The sequence below is a fragment of the Thermobia domestica genome, chromosome 3 (genome assembly GCF_964235325.1).
Source record: "Thermobia domestica chromosome 3, izTheDome1.hap1.1, whole genome shotgun sequence".
Taxonomy (NCBI): Eukaryota; Metazoa; Arthropoda; class Insecta; order Zygentoma; family Lepismatidae; genus Thermobia; species Thermobia domestica.
In genome coordinates this window covers 130,032,269-130,044,987 of record NC_137456.1, presented here as the reverse complement: position 1 = coordinate 130,044,987, position 12,719 = coordinate 130,032,269, and the positions used below count along the sequence as shown (strand labels likewise).

Genomic DNA, 12,719 nt, shown 5'->3' with positions numbered 1-12,719 from the left:
ATTTCTGTTGCCAACACCGACATTTTTGTTACCTTTCCTACCTTTAGTTGTTAAAATACAATAACTTGTTGTGTTGGTTGCAGATAAGGGTCACATGACAGAAAGGAATGCATTATGAGTCCAATCCAAACAAAAATTAATGTAGTGAGGAGACTCGTTTAAACTGATACCAGAAGGGATTGTTATGAATTCGTCGGGACCAGGGTCGACCCTAAGCAATTTACCGCCCCGTGCCATGGGATAATTTCCGCCCCCTTTCTCCAGAAACATCATCATCTTAAAACCCACGATTTTAAATATGCTACCCCATCATGAACAACGAAGGAGAAGGAAAGGCACTCACACTTAGAAAGGCCTAAAGAATGAAAATACAATCTCGTTGTGTCTGTTTTTTTTTTTTTATGTAAATGATAATCTATTATGTTAGTTAAAGATAAAGCAAACACATCAGATGGTAATCCTTTTTATAGAATTTAATATCGAGCTGCAATCTCAATATATCGGTTTCCAATTCCAGTACAACTAGCTCTTTTTTTATTTCTTGATTTTCTTTCTACATCTGATAAATTTTTTTAAAAAAGTTGTTTCCACCTTCAATGATAAATTTGTTTGTGACAAAGACAATTCTGCCTTTCGTAACAAAACTGATAACTAACTAAATGGTACAAATGTTTGCTACTGCTCGAGAATTGAGTTCTTGTATTTGAGAACAATCAAGAAATTCATGCTGGGATATGTTTGAACATTTGCTTTAGCACTATCCATGTGACCTTAAACTAATTCGATCTAAACATGATTTATGAATGTGGTATTCAAATAGAAGGTCAGTTTAGTAAATTTAACAACCATAATCATTACATTTGTTTCCAACAAGAGATATTTATTTTAAATAATATAGTTATGATATATTTTGCTGTCCCTCGAAACTTGCTGCCCCGTGCAAGTGAACGTGTTGCACATATGGTAGAGCTGGCCCTGGTCGGAATTTCTTTTTTCGTCTATAATGATAAAGAAATACGTACCCGAGTCTGCTATTTACGAGAAAAAGAAATATAGTTTATCCAATCAAAGTATCAATTGTTACAATTGAAGGGTAAGGGAAAAAAAAGAAGGGTAAGGGAAAAAATATTTGGACTACATAACTACCCGATATCATATCGATAATAGTAATATTTATAGTACATGTATCCCATAATGTAATACACTGTTGTTTTTTCTTTTCTAGCTGATCCACATATTTTATTCGCCACAAAGAAGGACATCCGCTTCGCCAATGTATCCAACTCCAAGCAGCTATCCAAAATCACCACCATTGCTAAGGTAAGTTTTACCCAAACCCGTTTAATACTCTAATGAGTCTGAATTTCAGAAATACACTGATTTTAGAAATTTTGCTATTTCTAGTAAACAAATTATGAATGTGGATTATGTGAAGTACGTGTCAAAAGTAGCCGTTTACATATAACTTCGTCATGATATGAGTGAGGCCTCAACATTTTTCAACATAATCATTTTTTAACATAATCACCATCTTTACACACCGTCATAGTGTCCCTCTTCCAAAAACATATGTGAAGTTATTTTGGGGTGTGTATTTGAGACACTGGTATACTGTATTTCAGAGAGAAGTTGTGAGTGAAATAATACCCCGCAAAGAATCCTCGATCTTAGGAAATAGGAGTCACTAGGAACAAGATTTGGAGAATAGGTTGAGTGCAGGGAGAGCTCGATATGTTTGTGCTGTAAAAATTATAAAACAAACACAGACCTGTTGTCGATTTACTTGCAATGGAGGAAACGATCTCTTCTTCAAAAGTTGCACGCAGTACGGTACAGTTATCGTGTGTACTTTCAGTACAGGCGTAGCTAGAATTACTCACCGTTTATCCTAGAATATGGCATTAAGAACTTTTTCGTTTGAGAGATCCGTGCGAAATTTTGTGGGTGGGAGTGAGTACGAATGTTTCTACTGTTTTGACTGCCGTTTTATTTTGGGATTGAACACGAGAATAAACATTTCTTCCATAGTGATCACGGAGTCAAATAATTCCCTATTGGCAGTACTGTCTCTTATTATCAGGGCATGACGATTATCTTGCAGGACATTTTCAACTTCCTAGAGTCCCAACATGAATTGTTCTTTCTCAGCTTCAGATGGTCAGCCAGATGGTATGTGTACCACAGTGCGGTGCGGTTGCAGATATCCTCCACAGTTTGTCGTGTCCTCATTGCCAGGCTGCCAACACGGGCAATGTTTGCAGGGGTTGTCTCACAACTTGTGCATCCAATCCTTGGTAAATCATTCGTTGATGCCCCCTTCCTCCATGAATTCACACACGCACTTGCAAACAGTATTAGCTGCAAGTGCACTGTCTCCACATACATCCTTCAGTTGCCGGTGAATGTCCACAGTATTTTCAGCTCATGCAGACAGAAACTGCGTGATATCACACTCGTACTTAAAAGGATTTCACTTAAACGATGCACCTGAAAAAAAAAAAAAAAAATGCTATTAGAAATTTGGAATTTTACACAGTCACACCATAAAGTCTAAACTTCAGTCCACTGCAGTTTCACTAGAATGATCTACATGTTTTGGACTGACATCAAAACTCGAGAAATATAGTTACATGTTTTCAGTTTAATGGCATGAGCTTGGCCCGAACACAAAGTCCTCGATAAATTGTAAACCTGAGCGGATATCTATGACAGAGTGCATTAAGGGGCAGCGCAAGAATTTTTCCACTCCAAGAAACAAAGAAAGTATCCTGGGGATTCATGCCTCCTGGCTACGAAAAATGTCTTGAAAAGAGTTTGATCACGGTATAATGGAGTATCAGTTCTATGAGACTGTACTGGCTAGCTACTCTGATTTCTTTTTCATGTTATCTTGCAATGTGTATGTACTAGCCAAGAAAAGACTTGAACTAGCCTGAATTTATTCCGGGGCTGGTAAACGTTTGGTTTTTGCCTAGATCCTTGTTCACGGAGAATAAAAACTGGAGGAAAAACATCAGAAAAAGTAGAAAAGAACGGTCTCAACGGGTTAGAGCAGTGCGCAGAACACTTTGTCTTAGCTCCTAGTCGGTATTCTTCACATTACTCTGCCATAGTGTGTCCATTCTTTCTTATTTTATTTTTCCTGATGGTTTTCTTGATTTTCCTCTTATTTTTATCCTCCGTGAACAAGACTTTAGGGAAGAACCGAAAGCTAGAAAGTACAAAGTATTTTTAGGAGTCACAAGTAAGTAAAGTCATTTTTGAAGTTAACATGTTAACTTTTTTTTTTTTTTTTTTTTTTTTTAAACATTTATTGAATTGGTAAGATAACGACAGTGATTGAGGCACTTCCACTAGAGAACCAGTGTTAGTCCTTGTTTACAGTGATTTGAAGAACAGTTTTTATTTGGTATATGATGTATGCATCTTTTGATAAAATATTCTTTGTTTGTGTGCAAGAAAGTAAAATAGCGTACATTGTTCTCATGGTATTACTTAAACCTGGTGAAAGAAGGGAGAAGAAACTATAATCAGAAAATAAGTATTCATCAAACATCCTGTTTGTCTTAACATGATTTTCATTACACACAAATTTCACTGTATTTTATGATTGTTATGGAATTGGGGAGTTGAATTGTTATCTTTTGAAATATTTCAGTTATTTAATCAAACAGATCCAGATCACAACTGCGCGGTGCATGTGTACCATTAATACAGCGATTGACGGCGATTTTCATGGACACTAGACAGGGTTGGCAAAAACCATGGTTTTTGAAAAAACCAAAAAAACAGGTTTTTTGGTTTAAACCCGTTTTTTTTTTTTTTTTTTTTTTTTTGTTTAAATAATTTGCTTTATGTGTTTATATCACATATGGACAGAAGTAAGCTTGTTTCGCCTTAGTGTTAGTATGCAACAACCGGGTTACGCTGGAAGGGGTCACATAAGCTTAAAGCGGAATCCAAACAGCTTCTCGGCTTACATCCAAGAGAAATTGTCCTCCATTTGAACTCGAAACCGGGACTAATTGGCCACAAATGCGATATGTCTGCCGACTCACTCACGAAGGACTCCTGGTAAAAATACGTTTCCTGATCTTTACATATTTGTTAATATAATCGTCAAGAGTCATTAGTACAGAAGGACAAAAAGATAAACAATTGTACAAGTGGATCCATTATACAGAATTACATATGGACAATTTCAAAGTACTACAGAGTACAGAAGAACTAATTTAGTCCAAGTCAGTTCACTACCACTTTTATTAGTTCAAGTTAAAGAAATATAACAAATTACTTTGCATATCAGTAAGAAAATTGAATAAAGATATGAATTATTTGAGTCCACTTTGGCTCTGACCCATTTATACATAAATAGTTGCCAAAGATTCTTGTTATTTCAATAATTGCCTCTCGTGGGGATTTTATGACCCCCTCTCCAAAAAAGTACGGCATTTCGATGTATTTTATCAATAGTAAACATTACTAGAACGAAACAATGTTTATAATTTTCATTTGGTTACATAACAATAATAACAAACTATAAAAAAAATCACAAAAGAAACATCCATAAAGTTACATAAAAAAAAGTTGCTTTAGTAATATAATCTCTTTGAGTAAAGAATGGGGAATTTAGGTCTGAATATAGTACGAATAATATATGGGAGTGAAACGCGATAAATGTGTGTTCAAGATTTTACGACTAGTTACACTTTTACGAACATTTTTCGTTTTTTGGTTTAAACCAGTTGGTTTTTTTGAAAAAACTAGCTGGTTTAAACCAGCCAACCCTGACACTAGAGAAAAATAATTCTAAAGTGTGCAGGAGAAACAGTATAAGTCAGAAAACGTAGGTCTTCAGGAGGCGATTTTTTTTCATTTTACCAAGCATACGTATGAATCACTTATACTAACAGTTCCAAGACGCGATTATTCAACTAACGTTTAGAATTGACTTATACCAAAGTAACCGGAGGTGGAGCATGACACATAGATCTCCAATTTTGACTTATCTCATTTTGGCCAATTTCTGACTTATACTGTTTCTCCCGCGCAGTCTTGAATTTTGAGGCTTGAAGTTGAAAGTTCCACTCCACTGTTAATAACAGTATAATCAATTAGATGCACCATATACTTTAGTCAAAACAATTGACACTTCAAACATTTATCAGCCAGTCTTGAACGTGGTGTGTTGTTATGATTAACTACGGAATGATCCATTCAACCATTGGTACTATTTTATGTGTATAGTATTACTGAAAGTACGAATGAATTTAGTTATGTTTACGTTGTTTAAAAACAGAACTTGGTACGAAACTAAAGTTAATACTTATCACGCACGATTCAAGTATATTTATATTTCATCATTTTACTAGAATTTAAAATAAATAAAATAAAATAAATCAATATAATGGATTGCTTATCCCTCCTATGTCAATTTCAATTGTAGGATCTGGAAGAAGGTGCTGCCGTGGATTTTTTCTATAGACGAAATTTGGTATGTTGGACTGATTATGGACTGGAGGTGATAGAGTGTGTTTCTCTCAATGGGTCATCCAATCAAAAGGTATGTTTTTTTGTAAGTTGTGAGTATAAGTATGTAGTTGTATTTTATTCAAGAAAAAGTCAAACAAATAAGAAATGACTGTATAACGTTAGAAGTCTGCACGGGCTGGATTGTTTATAACCAGCTATATCCGACTTACGACTTTATAACCTGGGGCCCAGCTTGAGCCCAGAATGTGTTGACATGTTTTGGCTCGAAAGCGTCTAATTTTTCAATGAAATTGAAATGTTCGAATTACAAACTAATTGTCGAAAAGTCCTTTCTTTAATTATGTAACATAATATGATTTAATTGTGATATTGTAAGTATCTCATTATACAGTAATTTGAAAACATCTGTTAGTAAAATAAGTTCTGTGCCATAGATATTAATCCAGTTTCAAGATCGAATTTATATCCAAGCAAGTTGAGCAGAACTGAATAAAATTAACAAGTGGTGTGTTTCGATACAAAATAGAACAAATCATTTTGCTTGTTACTCGGGTAACATTTTCATTAAGATATGAAGTGGTGGTATACTTAATTTAAATTCGATTTGGTAGGAATGGACCATATTCTTGCATACTCCTACCTGATTTAATACACCTTAAATCTGACTTTTATCTCGAATTACGCAACATATATGTATACAGTATGTGAAACAATGTTTATTTATCTAGCTAAAGCACTTATATTTGCATATGTTTATTTGTGAATTTGTATTGAAGGCTTAGGTAGGAGAGCAGCCTACCTCTGATATACGCACGACAAGGGCATTTTCACTTAATTTATCAATGTCTCGTTGGGTATTATTTATGCAACTAAACTAGAATATTAGTTTTACATTGGTTGTAAAATGAGATATTGAGTCAAGGGTTAGCTTAAGGGTCAATTTTTTTTCTCTCTCTCATTTTTTAAATTAATATTATGAAAAGTAACCTTAATCTTTTTTTGTTTCGCACTTACAGATAAATGTTGCAACAACTGATTTAATTTCACCAGATGGACTTGCATGTGATTGGTTAACAGATAAACTTTATTGGACTGATAGTGAAACAAATAGAATTGAAGTGGCTACCATCGATGGGAAATACCGGAAAGTTTTATTCTGGAGTGATCTTGATCAACCAAGAGCAATTGCGCTTTTTCCATCAGAAGGGTAAGTTTCTGTTTTGGAAAGAAGTGTATGAACCTTGTAATTAATTATACATGTGATAGCTTTATGTGATGCAAGAGAAAGTAATTGTGAAAATGGCAGGCATCTTCGTGGTAGAAAATTATATAATATCGAAAGGTAAAATTTTTGCATTATATTTTAGAGATACTAAAGTCTACATAAACAGGTCAAGCAACAGATTTTTAATGTCTGTCGATTATAACGCTTAATATGTTGGCTTGTCCATGAACATGTATCGATATGTAAGGACAAGTGTTGTTAAGTACCATCAACTAGATACAGTGTGCTCTGATAAAATCGGACAGTTGGTTTTTGGGTTATCTAAAGGATATCTTGCTATCTACAACAGCTTTTACAAAATTTATTTCACCAATGGTTTTCTCTGCAAATTCTCCCCTAAAACAGGTTTGATATGACCCTATCTATCTATCTATCTATCTATCTATCTATCTATATATATATATATATATATATATATATATATATATATATATATATATATATATAAAATGAGTGATTCAAAGATGGCGGTCTTAGTTGTGTGTGGACCTTTAACAACATTTCTCCGAGTCACACACCCTATGTTGGTGACTTCTGCTTTACAACTATAACTGCACTTAATGTTTCCGAATTTAGTGGTTGTCCCAGACTTCTATAATACCCTGTATATCTCCTTACTTTGGCTTCACGGACCCTAAGTTTCCTGCCTCATAAACTTCAATACTACACCCCTTTATCATGTTTCATTTTGATACGACAGTCTGAATCTCCGTATGGATATTAGCTAAAAATAAAGAAGAAAATATAAATAAAAACATAATGGTGATCAAGAATATAAAACAAAAATGCCAATAAAAATAAATAAATGTATGAAGTTAAAATAAATGTGAATCTAAGTAGTGGTATGTTTTGAGGTAGGTGAGTGAGGAATCTATATGTTACAAAAATGTCAGTAATTTATATGAATCAAAAGAATTAATTTCGCCTTGACAGTGGGTGCATTTGAGTGTAGATGAGATTGAAAGAAATTAAACTAACGAAATGTCGAAAAGTCAGGTTTTTTTGTAGTTTAATGTCCTACTGTTATGCCTTTTAGGCTGAAGGAGACGAATGATTGATGAAAGTGGTGATTATTATTATTATTATTATTATTATTATTATTATTATTATTATTATTATTATTATATAATTTTTTTAACTATACGAGGCATTTCGAGGGACCAGTGCTCGTAATAAGGGTATGAATATGAAGGTTGGGAAAAATTGTGTTAAAACACTTATATTGAGGCGAATGGGGAGAAGTCTTTTCAGTCTCGTTGCGGTATTAAGTATAAGATAAGTAAGATTCGTGACTTCGTATAGGGAATGAAGTTTCCTCACTCAATTGAGAATAGAGGATTCGAGCTTGATAATTTGAAGATCTGGGCTCATATCTAAGTACGGCAAGATATCCGTGTTTTCTACGATTATTATTGTAACTTGTACTGTGTACTTAGTACTGTTCCAGTTTATAAACTACTTTTCGTGATAACACTTTATATATTTAAATAAAACAATAACAATCAGAAAATAATTTTGATTTATCACTGAAAGTTTAATGAGGATATTAACAGTGACGCTATTTGGGCCCGCCACGACAAAGCTATAGCCGACACATACTGTACATTGAAAATTCAAAATAAAACTCCTAAAACAATGAAATTGAAATACAAATTCGACAAAATAAGAGAATAAAACAGAAAAATTATAAACATTTAAGAAAAAAGGGGACACGAAAAGACAAATAGAATAAACAACAAAGTATAAGCATTAATAGCAACACACAAAAGAAAAACCTCAGAACGATATTCCAGTCTCGCGAATAAAAGTGAGAATGCGGTTACTAAGACCACATTATCCTCAAAACCTGTCGTAAATGTTTTCTGAGGAATGACGATTCCGGTCTTCAAGAATGTTCCGAATGCTCAGAAGAATGGAAAATGAAAGGTGGGCGTGTATATAAGATTTAGCAAGCTTTATTGATAAAAATAATAGTAATAATCCATCATCATCAGCACTACCAATCACTTGAAAGTTAGTCATGTATTTTGTTAGTAAAACTTATTTTTTCTCTTTGTGTGTAGCATTATGTTCTGGACAGATTGGGGTGAAGTGCCGAAGATTGAGAAAGCTGGAATGAATGGCGACCCTAACACAAGGAAAGAAATAGTTACCCAACGTATATTTTGGCCGAATGGATTAACCATAGATTATAAGGAGAAATTGCTTTACTTCGCTGATGCCAAATATGAATTCATAGCTTCCGTAAATTTTGATGGGCGAAATCGAACAACTATTGCGGAAGGTGTGTTTTCGAACTCATTTGCAATCACTTTGTTCGGAAATAAATTGTATTGGACTGATTTGGCGACAAGGTAAGACCAATTAGTATGTATAGTAGTATACTTACGTACGTTTTTGTGTAATTTGTTTATTCCTGCTTTTTGCCATGTTTTTTATATTTTAATTTTGAAAGATTTTAATTTTGCTCTATTTTTCTTTGAATTCCTGTCAACCTTTAATTAACACTTCCACCATAATTTGTTTATCCCTGCTTTTTGCCATGTTTTTTATATTTTAATTTTGAAAGATTTTAATTTTGCTCTATTTTTCTTTGAATTCCTGTCAACCTTTAATTAACACTTCCACCATATTTGATAATACTTGGGTTCTACTATTGGAAGTTAGAGGGCGTACAGATTAGCATATTTTATACTGGTTCAGCCATATCGCTGATAAACTTAACATTACGTTTTAGCCTAGCCACCATTCACCGCCCACTGTATGGTGGAAAGCTTGTGTGCGTCAACTAGAAGATACAAATCCTGCCTACCGATCATTCTTTAAAAATAAATCTTGCTTAAAGTGTAGATCACAGATTTCAATATTTAGACTTAGAGTAGGCTAAAATAGAATATACGCCAATGCTCGGTATAATTATTAGTGGTGGGCACAAAAACCGGTTTTCGGTTTTTCACCGAAACCGGTTTCGGTTTTCAAAACCGGTTCGGTTTTCTCCGAAACCGTTTTCGGTTTTCTCCAAAACCGGTTTTCGGTTTTTCACCTGATCCGGTTTCGGTTTTCTTCAAAACCGATTCCGGTTTTTTTCCAAAATTTGTTCTATTTCTGACCAGAATGGTGTTTCGTTGTTCTCCGGAAACCGAATCCATTTCCACAGAAATAGTTTTATGTGTTTTAGAAAAGTTTTCACCGAAACAGTTTCGGTTAAAACCGAACCGGTTTTGGAGAAAACCAAAATGTCGGTTTTTCGGGTTTCGGTTTTTATAAAAACCGGTTTTGCCCATCCCTAATAATTATCAAACATGACTGTACTCGATTGCACTTATTTCTGTTTTTAAAATCTAAGATTTAATTTATGTGGTTCGGATTCCACGTTCATCAGTAGGTCCACGTCTGATTTAAACTGCAATTCAACAACAACAACAACATTGTTTCATTGTTTTGGAAATCTGTTATTCGAATCTTCTAATTTCAGGGATTTAAGCTTGATTTATATTTTAGTAAATGTATTAATTACACTGAATTTCATATTTGTTGGTGGATATTTCTTATTGTATTTTAAAAATTGGTGAAATAGGATAGAAGGTTACGTTACTATTTTGTTTGGTAAGTGTATAATAATGTATGATAACTTCTGACTTCTTCTTCTTCTTCTTCTTCTTCTTCTTCTTATTATTATTATTATTATTATTATTATTATTATTATTATTATTATTATTATTATTATTATTATATTTGATTTTATGTTGCAGATCCGTTCTTAGTTGTGATAAGCGTAACTGCACTACAAAAACAACTGTCTTCAAAACTAATAGTCAGTCTATGGGAATCCAGGTTTTCAGCGAAGAACGGCAGCCATATTCCCCAACGCCATGTGATGTAAATAATGGGGGATGTTCTCATTTGTGTCTTCTTGCACCTGAGGAACCGAAGTATTCCTGTGCGTGTCCGACAGGTGTTAAACTTTTAGATCAGTACACGTGTGCAAATGGTGAGTATTTCTTGAATTTGAGGAAATGGTGACTATGAAATATATATTAAAAAAAGAAAGAAAGATAAACAAGAAAGAAAAGTTCCCGACAATCTCAATTTACTAGGCGTTCCATTGTCAAACTAGGAAAGGAGAATATTATGTAGTTGTATTTTTGAATTAGTCTGCAAAGAGTTAAGATGAATGAATTTCTTGTTGATAATTTATTGGCAAAAAACTTAAAACTTGACTTTTTCGAGTTAAAAGTTACCAGTAATGTAACAGATTAGTTTTCACACAAGCTTAACTCGAAAAGTTAAGAACTTAACTTAAGGTAGCTTGAGATATTACAAACGAACAAACAGAATATCAATATTTCTGAATAATACGGCATTTGAACAACGATTTTTCAAGGCCGTATATCGAAATTATTTCCAACCATGACCTAACCTCTAAAAGTCATGCAGGGGAATTCTGAATCATTGAGATTTGAGCTTACATTTTTATTTAATTTGTCGAAACATTTTAGCTAGGTCAAATTGTTTTCGAGTTAGAGTTGCTTATTATTTGAGAGACTTATTTTTTTAGTTTATTATTATTATTATTATTATTATTATTATTATTATTATTATTATTATTATTATTATTATTATTATTATGTAACTACACATTATACAAGGGTCGTTCAAGATTGACCGGGATTTTCGTACGTAAATAATCGATGAATAGCTGGATCATGATGAAACTTGCGGGTGACTTAATGTATTACTTCTCGAGTAACTAGCACCCGGCATGACGTATTTGACGCATGCGCAGCATTTGCAGCGAACATGGCGACAAGCAGTGTGTCTGTGGCTGTGGAGCAGCGGTGTGTAATCAAATTTCTTGAGAAGGAGAAAGTTAAACCAGCTGAGATTTTCAGAAGATTGCAAGCACAGTATGGTGAACAAACGATGTCATGGACGAATGGTGCGAAGAGTTTCGCGAAGGAGAGGAGCTGGTGACAAATGCAGCGCATAGACACATTCGCTCGACTGCAGTCACACCAGTGGATATCGAACGTGTTGAGCAAATGATTCTTGAGAACCGGCAAGTAACAATGCGGGAAATTGCTGCCGAGGTGAATATCAGTGTCGAAAGTGTTGAGACAATTATTCACTACCACTTAGACTTCCGCAAAATCTATGCAAGGTGGGTTTCCCGCCAGCTGACATTTGATCAGAAGTGGACACGCATGACGGTCTGTGAACAGCTTCTGAATCGGTTTCGATCCGAAGGTGATGAATTGTTGCAATACATCATCACGTGTGATGAAACATGGTTGCACAATCCAACCTCAGAGACCAAAAGAAGCAGCATGGAGTAGCAGCATAAAGGTTCCCCGCCGCCCAAGAAAAATAAAACGCAGCCGTCCGCTGGAAAGATCATGGCAAGTATCTTCTGGGACTTGAAGGGTGTTATCCATGTGGATTTTCTGGACAAAGGGAGCACAATTAATACCCAATATTACTCCACATTGTTGAGTGGTGCTGTACGAAAGTCCATTCGCAAGAAAAAACCTGGGATGTTGTCTGGAAATGTCATTCTTCTGCATGACAATGTCTGCCCTCACATGGCCAATGTGACAACAACAACTCTGGTCGAAATGCTCTGGGAAGTTCTGTCCCATCCTCCCTACAGTACAGATTTAGCCCCCAATGTCCTGCAGTGGCTATGACAACAACCAAGTTCTTTCTACGCCAATTGAATCAAGAAGCTGCCACAACGATAACAACGGTGCCTCGACGCCCACGGAGAATACTTTGAAAAGCTGACATAGTTTGGTGCTTCTTGTGCTATCTGTTTTCTCTGAAGAAATAAAAGTACCGATCAACCTTGAACGACTCTTGTATATTACACACATAATATTAATGAACTATAGAACTACACATGATATTAATGAAAAGAGGAAACAACCGATTTAAACTTATT

At 34.6% G+C, this 12,719-nt stretch overlaps 1 protein-coding gene across 1 annotated transcript in view; it reads left to right on the top strand.

Moving 5' to 3' along the window:
- Positions 1-12,719, top strand: part of arr (low-density lipoprotein receptor-related protein 6) — a 131,820-nt gene that overhangs the window by 54,111 nt on the left and 64,990 nt on the right. Inside the window, exons 2-6 of the mRNA XM_081751693.1 lie at positions 1,226-1,320; positions 5,447-5,563; positions 6,510-6,700; positions 8,842-9,132; positions 10,531-10,769. Of these exons, the coding sequence (XP_081607819.1) occupies positions 1,226-1,320; positions 5,447-5,563; positions 6,510-6,700; positions 8,842-9,132; positions 10,531-10,769 (933 nt within the window). The remainder of the gene's footprint in view (positions 1-1,225; positions 1,321-5,446; positions 5,564-6,509; positions 6,701-8,841; positions 9,133-10,530; positions 10,770-12,719) is intronic.